The 20,075-nt window shown below is 32.4% G+C and overlaps 2 protein-coding genes across 2 annotated transcripts in view; one reads left to right on the top strand and one right to left on the bottom strand.

Moving 5' to 3' along the window:
- LOC143909793 (uncharacterized) overlaps nucleotides 1-20,075 on the top strand; it is a 514,813-nt gene that overhangs the window by 25,331 nt on the left and 469,407 nt on the right. The window lies entirely within an intron of this gene.
- Nucleotides 1-20,075, bottom strand: part of LOC143909794 (dual 3',5'-cyclic-AMP and -GMP phosphodiesterase 11-like) — a 351,948-nt gene that overhangs the window by 292,064 nt on the left and 39,809 nt on the right. Inside the window, exon 3 of the mRNA XM_077427969.1 lies at nucleotides 5,176-5,235. Coding sequence (XP_077284095.1) covers nucleotides 5,176-5,206 — 31 coding nt within the window. The 5' untranslated portion in view covers nucleotides 5,207-5,235. The remainder of the gene's footprint in view (nucleotides 1-5,175; nucleotides 5,236-20,075) is intronic.

Raw genomic sequence — 20,075 nt, 5'->3', positions numbered from 1 at the left:
CAAAAGGTGGAAAAAATAAGTGCTAGAATAGCATCCAAGATATTGTGAATGCCGTGAGGAAAATGGGTAGATGACATTAGGAAAAAATGAGGGGTGAGATGGATGAGAGTTGCGCAAAATACAGACTAGTCGAAGAATGTTGGAGAGACCTTCATCCAGCAGTGGATAGTAAATGGCTGTAAATGATGATGATATTTAAGTTAATATGTATATCAGGTTCAATCAGCTAATTAAAAGGTATGCTAATTAAATGAACTTTAATTTCGAACATTTCCACTTTCATAATAATAATTTAGAATCATAACTAATATATCGCACGATAATCAAATTATTTAAATTTAATAAAATGTATTCAAAATTAAATAAATTATTCTAAAATTTAACAAATATATGTCTCGTTAAAAAAAATTACTGTACATAACTGGAATTTATTTATTTTCACTTTGATATTACTGAATCACACGTTATTTTACTAGCAACGTTGTATCTCCAATAAAGTACGTTTGTGTCCACAACTTCCTTTTTTGTCAATCTGAACGTTACTTTGTTTATTATTGAGCTGGTAAGCGAATTTTTATTACAGATTACTCTAACGCGTCACTGTGACCAGACATACATATAAGATGGAGGAACCGCTTCAACAATGAAATTAGATAAATCGGCAAATTTTGATAAGAAACGATCGCCTTGGGGTCACAAATAACCAAGTCTGACCATCAGTATTAGAGATTATACTCAGAATAAATCATTTTCAATCGCGGTCAGCTCACGGGATCGAACCCGGCGACCTCTCGGCACTTAATATATGATTAATTTATATTTTATCATAGATAGAAGATAGAATATGAATAATCTTTTTGTATTGACCATTAATTATGATTCGGAAAGTGAAAAGGAAGCAAATGAAATATTTCACAATAGATGTAAGGCAAAGATGGAACGACAACCCTTGCCAACTCATTTTTAATCAAATATTGTATTTCAAAAATTCAAATGCCAACTGAACTATTCAATTAAAAATTCATGATTCTATATCAAATTTTCTAAATTCAAGAGTACGATATTTGACGTGTTAGTATATTGGAAATAAAAATAAATAATAGTATACTAAGTGAAAAGTATTATCGTAAAGTTTAAAGCATTCGAAATATAGTGTATCAAGTCGATGGTATTTATTTTAAAATTATATGTATTTGAAATAAAGTTCCGTGTACTTAGTGAATACTATTAAAAATAAAGTTCAATTATATATTCCCCTATTAAAAGTACATAGATCTGAAAGCCCAATGATTGGTATAAGTGAACGATTTAACTAATCAAACATTTCATCGCGTAACAATCCACGGACGATGAAGCCGCAGATTTTTAATTAAAGAGTAAAATCCCAACGAAGGCTAAACCGCAAATTGAAACTGAAAGGATACTTGTTGCGGTTCGAATATCAGAATAAACACAATCAAAGACTTGATTCGACGTAAATGGGTCAATTGGAGCTAGAAATACGTACGCAATTTCTTTTGAAATCAAAATCAAATGCACGAAAGCCATAAAAATTTGCAAAGAGATTTCATTCCGATACGATAAACACTATAAGCAAATTCGTTCTAGTGTGAAATATAACGAGAATTTGAACGTATAACTAGTTTATTCTCGAAGCATTAAAAATCACTATAAATCCGAGTTTATTTCTCGACATGCAATAACACTTAAATCAAATAAAAGCGTAAAAATGACGCATTGCGCGGATACAATTAGTTGGCTCGACGATTAACGCGGAAAATATATCAAATTTAATACGTAAGTGACAAGACAACGATGACATAAATATGTCATTACAAAACAGCAACGTTAGCAAAAAATCGTATACAAGGGCGAACACAATTTTTCAGATCGTAAAACCACAATTTACATATGAAGTTGCGGTGGAAAAATCTCTACGATCGATATATCGGGAAATTTTCATCGGTTCGATCGGAAAACGGGACTCGAGTAGCACCGGTGTGTGAAAACCACTTTTCCGTCACCATGGAAACGGAAACTGCGTCAATAGGCGTCGGCGGCAAGTTCAATATATATGCATATATATATATATATATGTATATATATATATATATATATATATATATATATATATATATATATATATATATATATATATATATATATGTATATAAGTGACGGGTCTACCCTTGCACGCCCCTGTCCGGTGAATTTTTCTACACTGAAAACACTAAAAGGCCCACTTAAATACAACAAGCCGAACAAACAATGTAATGTGAATTGACAGAAAAGAAAAAAAAAAAAAAAATCTTTAAGGATATCTGTGGGTGTTTTTCACGCACGTGTGGACCTGAAATAACATTTGGGAATTTCTCGCGAATTTCCAAATAATAAATCGTTTTGTTCCATACAAGGGTGAGAGCTAACGTTTCGGTTCGTCATGTCAGTGTACATACATATATTGAATAGGTATGTACATACAGTACAATTCGACTATTGTTTGTAGAACAATATTGCTAATGTCAATATCTGCTACAAAGCCGCATTGATAAACAAGATAAGCATCTGCTTACGTATCGTGTTACATATGCCATTCATTGTATACAAACATTAGAAAAGTGCTAAAAATGTAACACGTCCATAGTATTATAAAAAAATTAGTAAAGACATCAACGCGTCAAAACCCTTATGTGATTTTTTTCAATTTGCTATGTACGTAAAGAGATACATATTATTAATTACTATTTTTTAAAAACAGCATTACAACGTACATAACATAAGATTGATAGCAAAAAAGTTTTAAAATAAATTATAACAATTACTTCAAATAAAGACAAAAAAGGAAAGCTTTGAAAAGTTGACAATATTTGGAAAAATTAATATATTTTTTTATATTACTTAATTTAAAATAATATATCTAATAACATGCTGTATGGAATAATATTTCAAATTGTCATACATATACACGTACGTATATAATATACTAGTTGTTTTACCCGGCTTCGCTCAGTATTTGCAATTCAAACAGCGTAAACATGGCGAATCTAATAGTAAATATTAATTTGCTTTTTTATTAAATTTATTTGAATCGAAAAAAAAAATCGACTCGTCGTCATAGAAATTTCGACTTGTTTACGAAATTCCCAACCAAAGATATATACATACATACTTACATACATACAAAGTCTCTTATATATTATATGTTACAGTCTAAGTATATTTTTAGTTGTAATATATTCCAACTGGCGTTTTAGGTCATATTTTAATATGACAAAGCAGCATTTTAAAAATTTAGTCAGCACGTTTAAAATGTATTAATAGGCAACAAATACGTAAGCGTTTGAAATGTATTAGTGATTTTATATAAAGAACATTTATGGAGGCTTTTCTCGGGGAAAGACAATACACGTCTTATATAAAATATGCCAAATGCCCATCTAATATATAATTTCCAAAGAGACTTTATATGTACATATGTATGTATGTATGTAGGCAGGTAGAATATAAGAAAAAAATCTGTATATATATATTTTTTGCTAATTATATTTTCTCTTAGAACATAGTGCCACGAGCATTTAGCGCCATCTATTGAAAATTAATTTAATTAATAAATTAATTTTTCTATTGGTGTTTTATACTGTTTATATAATATATGCATACATATGTAGGTAGGTAGGTATTGTTTACTTATAATACATACATCCGATGAAATTTTCACTACTAGTTTATATGCATGTTACAGTTGAAGTGTATTTTCATTTGTAATACATATATACAACCAACTGGTGTTTTACGTCATTCATATTCAAATACAGTTTATATTTTAGTTTATATATATATAATAGATTATATATCTACAAAAAAGGCAAATACACTTTTTAAAAAAATATGCCCCAGTTGTAATATAACAGTTGAGTTTTGATAGCTCTGATGTTTTTACGAATGCTTTAGAATTCAATAATGTGCTAAAATTTGCTAGATATTACGAATAAAGGTAATGAGTACCGTATTACGATAACTCTAAGAATGTATTCAAAACAAAAATGTGATTTTCCAACTGAATTTACTAATCGAATGACGTTTTCACACAAAACCAACCCCTCCATCTAACCTGGTACCAACTTTTAGTTGAACTGTATTTTCAGTTGTAATATATTTTGACCAGTTGGAATGTAATTCGCCATATGAATCAACTTACGTGGGTTACACGGAATATATTCCAACGAGTCAAAATATATTACAATTGAAAATACACGTCAACTATAACGGTAGTTGGTACCAGGTTAGATAGAATATATTCCAACGAGTCAAAATATACCATAACTGGAACATACACTTCAACTGTAACATATGCAATAATAAAATTATTATATTAATATTTTTAAGTACGGATACGTTATGCGAAGTGCTGCATTGCGCCTTCCCCATTCTACATATAATATAATAAAGTGATCTATATTACCTATAATTTTACGATATTGAAGATAATAATTGGTAATTTCGTCCGCCATAATTGCCAGCCCTTTTTGCCCTGCACGAACCGCAAATGTGCACTGAATGGACGAGTGAATAAAAACCAATTTGGCTCCTTTATCGAATTAAGATAATGGCGGCAATATGTCCGCGCCGGCGGAGCCTTCATTTAATTAATTACGATCCGATAATATTTATTGTTCAGGAACAAAAAATAATGGAATAACTAACGCCACTACGAAATGAAAGAAAACTCTACTGTACACTAATGTTATGTATGGGATCGGTCTCCGTGACGAGCCAGAATGTTAAATTACAGAAAATACAAATATCGGAAGGCAAAGATCGAAAATCGAAAGATCTTAAGTCGAAAGATAAAAAAAAAATAGTGCATGGTAAACGGTACATACTCACTTAATTTGCGCGAGCAGGATACAACAGGAACAAGAGGAACAGGCTTTTCCTCCCGTATTAATGTGCGCGCGCAGAATACGGGAGGAAAAGCCTGTTCCTCTTGTTCCTGTTGTACCCTGCTCGCGCAAATTAAGTGAGTTTGTACGTGAGTATGTACCGTTTACCATGCACCCTTTTTATTTGATCTTTCGACTTAAGATCTTTCGATTTTCGATCTTTGCCTTCCGATATTTGTGTTTTCTGTAATTTAACATTCTGGCTCGTCACGTAGACCCGTATGGTATGTACCTTTCGTTTTCTCCTCTTGGGACGATTTCATCGAAGATCGTATTGTTGTCAAGAGAGAAACTGCAAAGAAAAGCGTTTTCCGATAAGAAACAACACAAGAATATATTACATCTCATATTTATTGTTTCGTACGTCGGAGCAGATGCTCAATATTTTCTGCCTTCAAACACACACACACACACACACACACACACAGTCGTACAAATAAAAGTATTAAACAATTTTCAATATCCTTTGATCTTTACATCTGTCTGTCTGGAAATGCGAATTGCGCTTGAAAAAAAATAGCAAAATAGTCTGAATAAATCTGTTAAAAATGTCATATTTCATATCACCTTATCTTCTGTCAAACTCTCAGATTAAAAAGTAAATATGTGCGTATATCACATCAGATTATTAATTTATCATGGCAATGACGTTAAATGGTTATAAATTATAAAATACTATCTAGTAACTATGATTTACAATCGATGATAATTTTTTATAAAATGATGTACGTATTCAAATAATGACAGGTGTTGATGATTATAAACACTGATTGGAGTTATTATATATGCGCATACATAAAAATAATTTATTTGCCTTATGAAAGTATATATTATATGTACATACATATCAGTGGCGTGCGGTCTAAAACACGATCAGTTTATTTTTTTAAATTTTATTTTAGTCTTCCAACCATTGTCATATTTATATTTATTAAAATTTCTTTGTTATGTTTTCATTTTTGAATGAATATTGGTGTGGGTTTTTGGGCTCTTAACAATAATCTCTTTTTCATTATATGGTGGAGAAGTAAATTTCCTTTTTAGTACATTTTTAATTAAACAATTGCAATTATTATTAACGATAAATCCACTTGCATTGTTACTTTGGCTATTTATATTTAGAGCCATAATAAATAATAATTTAGGACGTAATAAATTACAATAAAATAATAAAAGTAAATAACTTAGGACGTAACGTACGAAATATCAATCAACGAATCAAGCGAAAGTCTACACATAAAAAAGTGAATCAAGTCCATAAATACGCAAAAGAAGATTTTGATTCCAGAGCAAGTGTCGCGCGAGCGATATTACTGTAGTCGTCTCATTCATGCGCATGCGCAAGGGTGACAGCTCACTTATGCGCATGCGCAAAAGATTTGTAGAGAACTTCAGCATCCATGGGAATACAAGCTTGATGGGAAACAAGCACCGGTCGCGCAGACGGCTACTCGTTTGATGGGATGCTCGTTTATGTCAATTTTGGATCAGACAAAAGATCGTATATATCATAATCACGTAATAAAAAATAAATGAAAGAGAAATAAAACTAAGAAATTCAGAAAACAAACGGTATGAAAATATTTTTCACACATCCATGGACGGCACGCTACTGGTACGTATTAATGTATTTAAAAATATAATGATTTGGAAAAACTCTGTGAAAAAACGGTTTTGCTTCAAGGTCTAGTAATATCGCAAATTATAAAGTTAAATCATGGGTCTTCGTGGTCATATCATTGCTGCCTCTTGTACTTTTTTGTTGAAAAAAAAGGTCTTAATACTGACTAAAAAACAACAGTCAATTTGTACATATTAGTTCATATTTTAGAACAATCAAATGAGCAAGACCGACCGCAAGAGTAGAAGGAAATATCTCAATTTTCTATACCTACATACATATATTACAAAGGTACATTGTACGTATGCATGTGTGTTGCAGTCAGAATGTATTTACCAGGTGTAATGTACTATCACACGTAGTTATTTCATATGATACATTGGATTTACAGTCTGATTAGTCAGAAATAATTGATATGTATTCCGTTTCTTTCATCCACTTTTTGAATATGATTCGCAAAACTCTACACAGTTTTTAAGTATTCTTCCCATTCTGCTTTTCGTGAAAACATCACTTGACTAGTTATTTTTTAAATTGTACAAATTTAATACCATATTTAATTTGTACACATTAAACTTATGTGTACAAATTTAATACCATATTTAATACCATACAAATTTATAAATTTTAAATCATATTCAAATAGTGGTGACATAGTGGGGGGATGGTTTTGCCAATTTGATGAGGAACCGTTACAAAAATGAAATTAGATAAATTGGCAAACTTTGATAGGTAAAGATCGCCGTGGATCCAAAAATATCCAAGTCAGACCAGAAGTACTACTTAAATACCACCGAATAAACTGTATGTAAACTTTTATGTATTTTAAATCAAGGTCAAGCCAAGAGTTGAACCTGAAAACTATACAGTGGTTAGCATTAACGCAACCACTGACCTATGCTGTTAGCTATATGAGTTAAAAAGTCATTCTCAGGGCTATCGTACTATCTTTTCGATGATTCGTGATAGTAAGTAATATTAACGCATTGTTGAATCCTAAAGAATTCCGTTAAAAATTATGGACAGCTTATATATAATTACTTGTAATACTGTATTTTCGCCTGCAGAAGCAAATATCCTTAAATTAATTTGTATTCGAATATGAAATATAATATTTAAAACGCTAGATAAAATATATATTAGCTAACAGTATGGCTCATTGGTTGCGTTTATGTTTAGCAAGAGGCTATCGAGTTCGATGACGTGCTAATCTTTCCTGCTGGTCAGACTTGGATATTTGTGACTCCAAGTCAATCGTTTCTAATCAGAGTTTGCCAATTTATCTGATTTCATTGTTGAAACGGTTCCTCCATCAAATTGGCAAAAATCATCCTACCCGCTGTCAAAAATATATGGATTTGATTTATGTATAATATTTGAAAAAATATGTACAAGTCTAAATCCATATATATCTCTATGGAGTAATTCATTAATTAAATCATTTAGGTCTACCTGTTAGGCCTTCCTGGTATAAATAATTTATGTATTGACATACAACAGATGTAGAACTGCATAAAAATAAAGAATAAATGCAACAAAATAACATCTGAGTCCAATTATAGATTTTTACAAATTGCATAAAATGGTGCTAAGACATAAAAAAATGAAAAAGAAAAAAATAAAAACTAAAACACAACTAAATAGAACATTGCATAACTAAACATAAAGTTATATAATATTGTATAAAGATTATATAATAGAAATAGAAATGGATCAATCAATCAAGACTCTCTTGATGGCAGTCCTGAATTGATGCGTTCTAAAACACGATCTGAATTGCTGAATTGATGAAGTACGTTCCGAATAGATCAACCTCATTCAGCTCCCCTTTAAGCATACGATAAACACGCTGTAGATAGGAATATTTTAGGGAATTGGTTTTGAAAGGGTTAAGTGAAAAGAGTGCAACGTGTCTAGAATACCTAACTGGGATCCTGAAACCAACCTTTCTCAATAAATCAGAACAATCAAGGAAACCATTTAGGAGCTTAAAAAATAATGTAGCATCGGTGAGTCGTCCCCTAACAGAAAGATTGTTAAAGGATAGGATATTTAAAATATCGGGAACAGTAGTATGGGCGTAGTTAGGGAAACGGTAGCGTAAGGATTTAATAAATTGAAGTTTTTCTGTACAATTAATATGAGATAAATAAAAAGATGACCAGATAATTGAAGCAAATTCAAGGTGAGACCTTACAAAGGAAAGATAAAGTAATTTAAGTACATAAGGATCATTAAAGGGTTTTGTTGAGCGGAGTAGGAATCCAAGAGATTTATAAGCTTTGTTAGTAATATAGGAAATAGTATATATAATAATAATAATAATATGCCTTCCTATGTAAAATAAAATAAAATAAAAATAAAAATATTACAACTGGTAATATTCTTTGCCGGTAACATACATACATGTGTATGCATAAAATACAAGAAAATATTTACATAGAATGAGATAAGTTTTGATAATTACAATCTGTATAATAAATCGTTGAACACAAAATAAGAAATGCAATGCGCAATTGCAAATACATACATCAATTAATGATTGTAAAGTCACTGCCTCCCGTTCTTAAACGATAAGTATTGTATATTAAATGTTGCTCTTTGTCTGACCTTTCTTTATCAATATTTTATTCAAACCATCAAACAGCAGTTTCAAAATAATTCCAAATTGATATTATCGTATACAAATGATACGAATATGGAAGCCATTTTTAAGATAAGTCATTTTTTTAACAAAAAGAATTTAATTTGTAATATTTTAATACAAGCCAGCAGTTTGGCTTAATGGTATATAATTAGCACCACTGAGACCGAAGGTTCGAATCGTCAAACTGCTGGTTAGGTTTGGGGGTTTTGTGACTCCAAATCGATCGTTTTTATATCAGAGTTTGCCAAATTTATCTGATCATTGCTGAAACGGTTCCTGAAAAATTGGTATTAGATCATTTCCTGTTGTCACAAAAATCTGCCTGTGTACAATTTGTAATAATTATGCACAGTAATCTGAAATCTATTGATATCTCAATAGACATCTCTATAATTTCGTATTTATTATATGTATAAAAATTGTACACAAAAATCTAAAAATAATCCATTGATGTTTCTATGATTATTATTTCTGATTAATTGTTATATGCTATATATTCTGATTGTATATGTATTATTGTATTTCTGATTTCTGATTGTTTATCTATTCTGTATTTCGTTATCGTACACCCGTCGCATTGGGGCGATCTGTAATGACGAGTGTATATTGATTGTAACAATAAAAAATAAAAAAAATAAAAAAATTTGATGATTGTATAAGTTTGTGTGAGTTTATCCTTTAAAAACGAATGAAAATCAGACACGAACGTATGCAAACAAACCAATATATAAATGATTTCTATAAACATATGACGATATCTTTTATGTAAATATAATTTACTTCAAAAGTAAAATTCTCATGCAGCATTTAATTAAATTAAGTCGAAATTACATCAAAATGAAAACTTTCACTACGCACGATCAATTCGTATTAATCGATAAAAATAATACAAAAATAAACCCATACAACGCCTGGTAATAATTAAATAAGTCTCATTAAGCAACGCTGACCACATATACATTGCAAACTAATTCAATCATTTTAAATTCGACCGCAGAGATTCATTTGAAGAGCCCGTTAGTTATGTAGAATGAACGCGTTGAGGTGTGCGACCTCAATTCCCGGGAATTTTCCACGGTTTTTCCCGGAAAATTACCCCAGCCTCTAAGCTTTACTACGTACCCTCTAAGCGTATTGTCAAATCCGACTATTTCCTCCACTCGGAAGGGTCGAGTGATACTCTGCGGAGAGGATCAAAACCGCGAAATCGTACATCTGTGGAAAATGCGGAAATTCAGATGAAAAACCCGAGCAGCCACACACACATGTATCGAAGAAAAGTTAACACGGTATACATATGTATGTATGTACGTAGATTTAAGTGTGTTCGATTCGACACTATATTGCGATTCGAAGGTATTCTCGCAAGCATCTCTTAAGCGTGCGATTTAATGCGATGCGAACACTTTTGAAGCACCCTGTGAATTTGTCGCAATTTCACCCCGGTATAATTTTCACTTTGTCTGCATTTTCCTTTAATTGGATTACGGGCACATTTTTCTTACGATCTCGCAGAAAAGCTACGAAATTAAATAAAATCTCAATAACAATTCGCCTACAATATGATATAATAATTTCGAAAGATATTTTGCATATATGTAACCTTGGTTGGTTGGTTTTGTAGACAACACATTCGATTTTTTTTTCGATTCATAGGCGCCGATTCATTTTTTTTCGATTCAAAGCATTCGAAGTCCCCGGGGGCGATGGCGCCGGGGAACTGGATTCTGGTATACATATAATTTCGAAAAAGACTTTTTGTTCGTGACAGTCAATTTAATAAAAATAACAAATGAGTATTCAAATAAATTTAATAAAATGTTTATTATTAGATTAGTCATGTTTAAGCGGTTTATATTACAAATACCGAGCGAAGCCGGGTAAAACCACTAGGGTACCTATGTACATATATAGTGGCTAGTAAGTTTTTTCAATGAGTACAAGCAGAGCCGTAACAATGATTTTGGCTTTCTTCAAAAACATCAAATAAACGGATTACTTCGTTTCATATATAGGAAAGAGTATGGGTATTACCCATATATCTACCCTGTTCCTTTTACTTTTGGGCATGCTTGGGTATAATTTCCTTGAACGGAAAAACTTCTCATTAATTCGTTTCGTTCTCCAGCTTCTATGTTCGTAGTAATACGTTATACCCATCGTTGCTGAAACAGTTGGGGCTTTATGTCCCTAATACTTATGTATTTGCGTGGTAGACATATATCATTTAATGGTTGTTCCTCCTGCTCTCACAGCTCTTTATCGAATGGCTCCTATTCCAAGAGCTATCCGACTTCTCAAAGAAATCGTTGCTGCTGAGCCTGAATGTGATATTTTCCACCTCAGTGAGCGTAGGTTATCGGAGACTATTGTATGTATTTGTCTGGAAGCCTGCGCTCATCATTATTTTCATAATTTAATGTAATGTATGAGTGGAATTTTGATCTTCTCTCTTCCATTTTGGGCCTCGCAGGGATGTTTTACATTTGGGGCTGGTTCTTATATATTGGTGCTGGCTATAGGTGCAAGACATTCCCTACTTCATATTTAGGTTAGAGAAACGGTAGCGTAAGGATATAATAAATATAAGTTTTTCAATTCAATTAATATGGGATAAATAAAAAGATGACCAGATAATTGAAGCAAATTCAAGGTGAGACCTTACAAAGGAAAGATAGAGTAATTTAAGTACATAAGTATCATTAAAGGGTTTTGTTGAGCGGAATAGGAATCCAAGAGATTTATAAGCTTTGTTAGTAATATAGGAAATAGTATATATAATAATAATAATAATATGCCTTCCTATGTAAAATAAAATAAAATAAAAATAAAAATATTACAACTGGTAAAATCGTTGCTGCTGAGCCTGAATGTGATATTTTCCACCTCAGTGAGCGTAGGTTATCGGAGACTATTGTATGTATTTGTCTGGAAGCCTGCGCTCATCATTATTTTCATAATTGAATGTGATGTATGAGTGGAATTTTGATCTTCTCTCTTCCATTTTGGGCCTCACAGGGATGTTTTATATTTGGGGTTGGTTCTTATACATTGGTGCTGGCTATAGGTGCAAGACATTCCCTACTTCATATTTTATTATTTGATATTTTTGCTGTATTTGCTACTATTGTAATGCTATAGTTTTTTTATGATTATCTATAAATGTACTTTTTGTCTGTGAATATATGTATGTATGTATGCATTTTTTTTCTCATCTCATTCTAAATTTTTCGACCATTGCGGCGCATTAGGGACTTCTGTAATGCTACAACGATCCACTACGATTAAGTTTTCTTTAATTGAAAATGCATCGATATTACTAGATTGCAGCTTCTCTTGATTTTGATACCATCTTAAATAGTGACGTGTAGAAGGAAGTGTAGAAACGTGAAAAGTGTAAGAGGTGTAGAAGGAAACACAAAAGGTGCAGAAGAAATGCGCGCGAGAAGAGCGCGCGGCGCGCACACTAACGCAAAAAGAAATGTGTACTGTTGGGAGTGCAGTACGGACCAAGCTTCTAGTTGCCCCGGCGCCCCTCCTTCGCCCACTCGGCGTATTCCATCGAAAACCGTACTGCACAAAATCATAAATGATGCCTCACTTTCCGATATTAGTACCGCGATGTATGATCATTATTGGATGTATCGGTGTACGGGCGAGCTTAATACACGCTTAAATAATATTTATATTTTTATATAATATACATACATTTATGTATATAATAATATTAAATTTTTCTCAATTTCCTTGGGGGTGCTGCAGTACCGCAGTGCGTATGGACGAGCCGCCACTGATTACAATGCTATTGTGTTTTATGATTATGTATAAATGTATTTTTTTGTCTGTGTATATTGGTGCTGACTATAGGTGCAAGACATTCTCCACTTTATATTTTATTATTTGATATTTTTACTGTATCTGCTATTATTGTAATACTATTGTTTTTTTTTATGATCATCTATAAATGTAATATTTGTCTGTGTATACATATATGTATGTATATGTTTTTATTTTTCTCATCTCATTCTGAATTTTTCGACCATTGTGGCGCATTAGGGACTTCTGTAATGCCACAACGATCCAAACTTAGACTTAAATAGATTATTAGACTGCCATAATTTATTACAAGTCTTAAATCGAATTAAAATCATACATATCTCAGCCCCAAAGGACTTATCTTATCCCACATACATATGTCTTGATTTGAACTCGTCGGCAGCCAATTGGCAATACGATAATGATATTAAACACACATAAAATATGACAGGTGTTATCAGCACGATTACAGATTATCTATTGATGAGCTCTAACGGCAGCATATTGTGCAAATTAGATAAGGCTTATCTATCCCGGTCATAATAATCTTACAACACACACATGCACGCCGAAGAAATCGATTTTATATAATACAATACGTATGTACGATACTATGTAAATATACGATATGTGCGTAAAGATTAGAGATACTGACGATAAACTGAAAATTCGACCGCGTAAAAATTTTATAACTGTGTGTGATTTTTACGATCGAGTCTGGGAAAATTTGCAACGGTTGACGACCCCTACCAGATGATCTTATGTAACTTTTTACTTTATTTTTTATTGCCGCTCAAATCTTAACGTCGCGATCTAATCTTTCGCATACCGTACATATTATGCGTTTGAGAATGTAGTACGTTCGGGTGAAATAATAATTTCGCAAACTACGTATTTTTACAGTATAAATTTTTACTGATAGATGCTAGAGGTGGATGCATTTCTTCGAAATGGCGTATGATACGCTCTTTCGGCATAATATTATACTAACATTACCGCATACGATGAATAAAAATGTCTCATTGCAAATATCTAATACGTGATCGTGATCACGGCAGTGCGAATTTATAAGTTTAAATATCAGACCATTTCAAGCTATCGGGGTTATATCATTTTTATACCATGTTTAACAGATATGTAGATTGGCAAACTCTGATAGGAAACAATCCACCTGGAGTCACATATCCAATGTTTGGGCAGCAACATCGGGCCAGGGGCTGAACCCGTGACTACTCCGTAGAACGCTGTTGATCAATGCTGCTGATTTTTTTATCGGTAAAATATCAAAGCGACTGGAAGAGTGGAAGTGGTTTAAAATGCCAGCAGTATAGCTCGGTCGTTAAGCTTCTGCTTCATGAGCTGACCTCAATTGAAAAGAATTTTTCGAAATATATCTGTAGTGCTGCTGGTCATACCTACATATTTGTGATTCCAGGTCGATTATTTCCTATCAGAGTTTGACAATTTTCTCTGATTTCATTGTTGAAACGGTTCCCGGTAAAATTGACTAAATATCCTTCCCACCTACTATGTCACCACTATTTGAAATTTATGTATAATTCATAGATGTCTCGTTAATTTGCGAATGTCTCGTAATTCAACGACTTGTATAATAAAAAAAAATACTGCAATGTTTATAATTGGCCAGGAAGGTGCTTTGGGGTTACCCGTAAGGTCTTCCTGGTATATATGTAAAAAATAAATAAATATTGATTTTGCGTAAGGAAGTATCATCTTTGTAGTTGGCAGTTTTAGGTACACGGTAGATTTAGAAGTTTTTGATAATCAAAGTCTTCCATTTATCATTGTGGCATTACATAAGTCCCTATTGTGCCACAATGGTCGAAAAAATACAGAATGAGATGAGAAAAAAAAATGCATGCATACATACATATATGTACATATACACAGACAAAAAGTACACCTTAAAAATTAACACCATTAAAATAATAGCAGATACAGTAAAAATATCAGATAATAAAATAAAAAGTAGGGTATTTCTTGCACCTGCATATAGTCAGCACCAATATAATATATAAGAACCAGCTGCAAATACAAAAATAGCCCCTGCGAAGCCGAAATGGAAAAGAGAAGATCAGAATTCCACTCATACATCAAATTTAATTATGAACATAATGATGAGCGCAGGCTACCAGACAAATAGGTTGAAATAATCTCCGATAACCTACGCTCTCTGAGGTGGAAAATATCACACACAAGCTCAGCTGCAACGATTCCATTGAGAAGTCGGTTTGCTCTTGGAATAGGAGCCACTAGATAAAAAACTGTGTAAACAGGAGGTATGATGCACAAACATAAGTATTAGGGACATAAAGCCCCAACTGTTTCAGCAACGATGGGCATAACGTATTACTACGTGCATAGAAGCTGGAAAACAACGAATTAATGAGAAGTTTCTCCGAAGTTCAAGGGAATTATACCCAAGCATGCCCAAAAGGAAAGGAGTAGGGTAGATATAGGAGTAATACCCATACTCTTTATTATATAGGAAACGAAGAAATCCGTTTATTTCATATTTTTTAAGTTCGCCAAAATCATTGGTACGGCTCTGCTTGTACTTATTGAAAAAACTTACTAGCCACTATATACGTAGGTACATTATATCATATTGTAGGCGAATTTTTATTGAGATTTTATTTAATTTCGTAGCTTTTCTACTCAAAAGGTAGCACATATGTACATATGTATGTCCTCGCCATCTGCTGGTTAGATTTGGGGGTTTTGTAGCTCCAAATCGATCGTTTCTCTATCAGAGATTGCCAATTTTATCTGATCATTGCTGAAACGGTTCCTGAAAATTGGTATTAGATCTAATCCTGTTGTCACAAAATCTGCCTGTGTATAATTTGTAATAATTATACATAGTAATCTGAAATCTATAGATATCCCTATAATTTCTAATTTATTATATGTATAAAAATTGTACACAAAAAAAATCTAAAAATAATCCATAGATGTCTCTATGATTATTATTTCTGATTAATTGTTATATGTTATATATTCTGATTGTATATGTATTACTGTATTTCTGATTTCTGATTGTTTATGTATTCTGTATTTCGTTAACGTACACCCGTCGCATTGGAGCAAATCTGTAATGACGAGTGTATATTGATTTGTAACAATAAAAAAAAAAAAATATATATATATATATATATATGTTCGGAAATTTAAATAAACCATGAATTAAACGAGAGCTGTCTAAAATTCAACAACATTGAATATAAACATTAAACAGCACCCAAAAAGACAACTAGTCGACGAATCTAAATCAAAAAATCTATATATGAACAAATGTGATATGTATACGTGTATAAATTTGCTGATCCTGTTTTGAAAAACATTCCAATTTCACACTTTAAAATAAACTCTTTCAAACCGTCTACGTACGTTTTGCATTGAATTGCTTCCCAAGAGGGAATAGTCGAGCTGAAGTTGCGAAAACTACACATTTGCACAACTTTGGAACCGATTCCCTGTGGATATCGGTCCCAAAACTCTGGCGCACACAACTTTGCCGAAACTTTCCCCACACACGAGACACACACAGCAACCACAATTCACCCGCCATAATATAATAATAACACCATTAAATTACAATAACAATAAACGACAACCGATAGAACCGCTCAATACTTCAAACGACCCAAACTGCAATAAAACTTCAATTCGTGCGACTAATCGAGAGGGATCAAATCAAAGTTTCGCCATACATATTTCACGACCACCCGAAGACGAAAATTTAAAAAGCTTCAGAACTGCTTTTACGATCGGTCCACAGACGGAATGACCGACCTTCATTTGTGGGCAGAACAAATGGCGCGAAACAAGCGGGGAAATCTGTGTGCTAAATCGACTGTCCCGTTCGACGTGACGTCACACTAATCTGTGCAAACGTTCCTGTGTGGGTTCGAACCGGTCCGTTGCCAAAATCAGTGTGTGCACAGTGATAATTCGGACAATCGATGTTTGTTTTCAGACAAAATAAAACAAATAAACATATCCAAGATTCGCGTGGGTAACTATGCGACACTTCAATTTATATCAATCGAGAATTGTTCGAGATAAAACCAGCAATACGGAATGTTTGGCCAAAAAATTTATGTGGCGCACACAAATCACACCGCAGAAGTTATTTATTTAAATCTGGATTTAGATTGTGAATATAAAACAATAACATTGATTATATACCGGATACCCTATCAGTGAAGTAAAAATATATACATATATGAGAGCGGTCTCCGTGACGAGACAGAATGTTAAACGACAGAAAACGCAAATATCGGAAGGCAAAGATCGAAAATCGAAAGATCTTAAGTCGAAAGATCAAAAAAAAAATGGTGCATGGTAAACGGTACATACTCACTTAATTTGCGCGAGCAGGATACAACAGGAACAAGAGGAACAGGCTTTTCCTCCCGTATTAATGTGCGCGCGCAGAATACGGTAGGAAAAGCATGTTCCTCTTGTTCCTGTTGTATCCTGCTCGCGCAAATTAAGTGAGTATGTACCGTTTACCATGCACCATTTTTTTTTTGATCTTTCGACTTAAGATCTTTCGATTTTTGATCTTTGCCTTCCGATATTTGCGTTTTCTGTCGTTTAACATTCTGTCTCGTCACGTAGACCCATATGAGAGATAATGAGAGCCCATCATTTTATTTTATTTTACATACATAGACATATACCAGGAAGGCTTGACAGGAAGACCCCAATGCACCTTCCTGGACAATAAATTGTAAATAATGCAGCATTTTATAATTAAATAAATCACTGTATTTCCTGTATATGTAAGTTGAAGAAAACGAAATAACAATTAATTAATGAATTACATAATTAATCCATTGAGACATACAATATGGATTTAAATGTTTTGTACATAATTTTTACAAATTGTACATATATGTACAATAAATAGAAGATTTGTGACATCAGGACAGATGATTTTTTGCCAATTTTAAGGAACCGTTTCAACAATGATCAGATAAAATTGGCAAACTCTGATAAGTAACTATCGATTTGGAGTCACAAAACCCCCAAATATAATCAGCAGTATAGCGGATCGATCCCACTGATCACTTGGTGTTAAGCATATATGTATGTATGTACGCTACCGTTAAGCCATACTGCCAATTTTATATGATATAATGTGAAAAAGATAAAGTTATAGGCGTTTAAACAATTAAAATCTGACAAAATGAGTGGGTGGCGGAAAGTCAAACAAACAAAGGCTACTGTTCATATTCAAATAGTGGTGACATAGTGGTTAGGCTGGTTTTTGTCAATTTGATGGAGGAAACGCTTCAACAATGAAATCAGATAAATTGGTATAAAATAAATAAACTGATGATAAATAAAATAAACTGATAAAATGATAAATTAAATAAACTCTGATATCCAAATCTGAGAAGCAGCATTAAAAATTACACACAGAATAAATTATTTTCAATCGCGGCCAGCTCACGGGATCGAACCCGATGACTTCTCGGTGCTTAATATCAACGCAACTACCGATCCATGCTGGCGAATTGGCGAATTACACTCTATCTAACTGATCTAAATATATTACAACGGAAGATACACTTCAACTATAAGTTGGTACCAGGTTAGATGGAGGGGTTAGGTTTTCGTAAAAACGTCATTAGATTAGTAAATTTACCTTTATTCGTAATACCTAGCAAATTTTAGCACATTATTGAATTCTAAAGCATTCGTAAAAACATCAAAGCTGTCAAAGCTCAACTGTTATATTACAACTTGCGCACATTGTTGAAAGTGTATTTGCTCTTGTAGAGATATAATTTATTAGTTGAACTGTATTTGAATACGAATTACCTAAAACGCTTGTTGGAATATACATATTACAACTGAAAATACAATTCGACTGTAACATATACATATGTACACTATTGGCATATTTTATATAAATGCGTATTGTATTTCCTCGAGAAAAGTCTCAATAAATGTTTTTTATATAAAATCACCAATACAGTTTGGAATTTTACGCATTTGTTGCTTATAAATATATTTAAAACGTGCCGAGTAAAAATTTAAAATACTGTTTCGTGAAGTGAAAAAGTAAAGGCTAACTAAGAATGATTTCAAATAGTATTCAAGAGCGAAATTTGGTTATTAGATGTGAATAATGATAACGTTAGAATTTTTAATGAGCAAATTTTTATTAAAAGGCTGGTTATTTTATATCTTTGAATTTATTTTTGCTTTACATAATAGTATAATATATGTCACTCAAAGATAGAGTGAATGCTAACGCTTTAAGCATTACATAGGTTTATTAATATAACAATTTAACAGGCTCAATACGAGCTTACATGTGAAAAATTAATGTAAATTGGAATTCTTAACGCCTACTCCCTACTCAAAGTCTGTTTGTGTGTCTGGTAATCTAAAATTCCCCATCTAATAACGCTTTGAACGGAAAACCTCCTGTTTTCCAGGAAATATATATTTTATGTAATTAAATGAACTCCAATTGTGAACGTATACACACCTTACGTGACAACGAAAGCTAAATAGAACTCATTTAACATGTTAATAATGGATGTAAACTGTGTTACATTTTACCTAATAATCTAAAATAGCATACAATACGATAACTATCTCCTTACAGAATTCATACGCCTAATTTACCTTTATCACCCTTTAAAGATAAATTGTCAACACAACTAATTTAATTAAACAAATATACATAAATACATACATTATTATCTTTAGTAGAACTACGTCTATTTGTACAAATAAATAGATAAATATGTATGTATGTATATCAGTATTTAAAATTACTAAAAAACCACGATTTTCGCTTACCAAAAGCGGACTTTAATCAATTTTTACTAAATTAGATCCACTAAATTTGAATATAAAAATAATTTTATTTGTTTTCTTCTTGTTTGTGAGATATGAGCGTTTTAAAAAATACGCAGTTTTTTGGCTATTGCAGTATTTTCCTCATAATCTAATATTGTTGTACCAAAAGTGAGTATTATAATTAATAGTCGGATGTTCT

This window comes from Arctopsyche grandis, chromosome 3 (assembly GCF_051622035.1).
Source record: "Arctopsyche grandis isolate Sample6627 chromosome 3, ASM5162203v2, whole genome shotgun sequence".
Taxonomy (NCBI): domain Eukaryota; kingdom Metazoa; phylum Arthropoda; class Insecta; order Trichoptera; family Hydropsychidae; genus Arctopsyche; species Arctopsyche grandis.
Note: the sequence above shows the minus strand (reverse complement) of the source record. Positions and strands in the feature narration are given on the sequence as shown.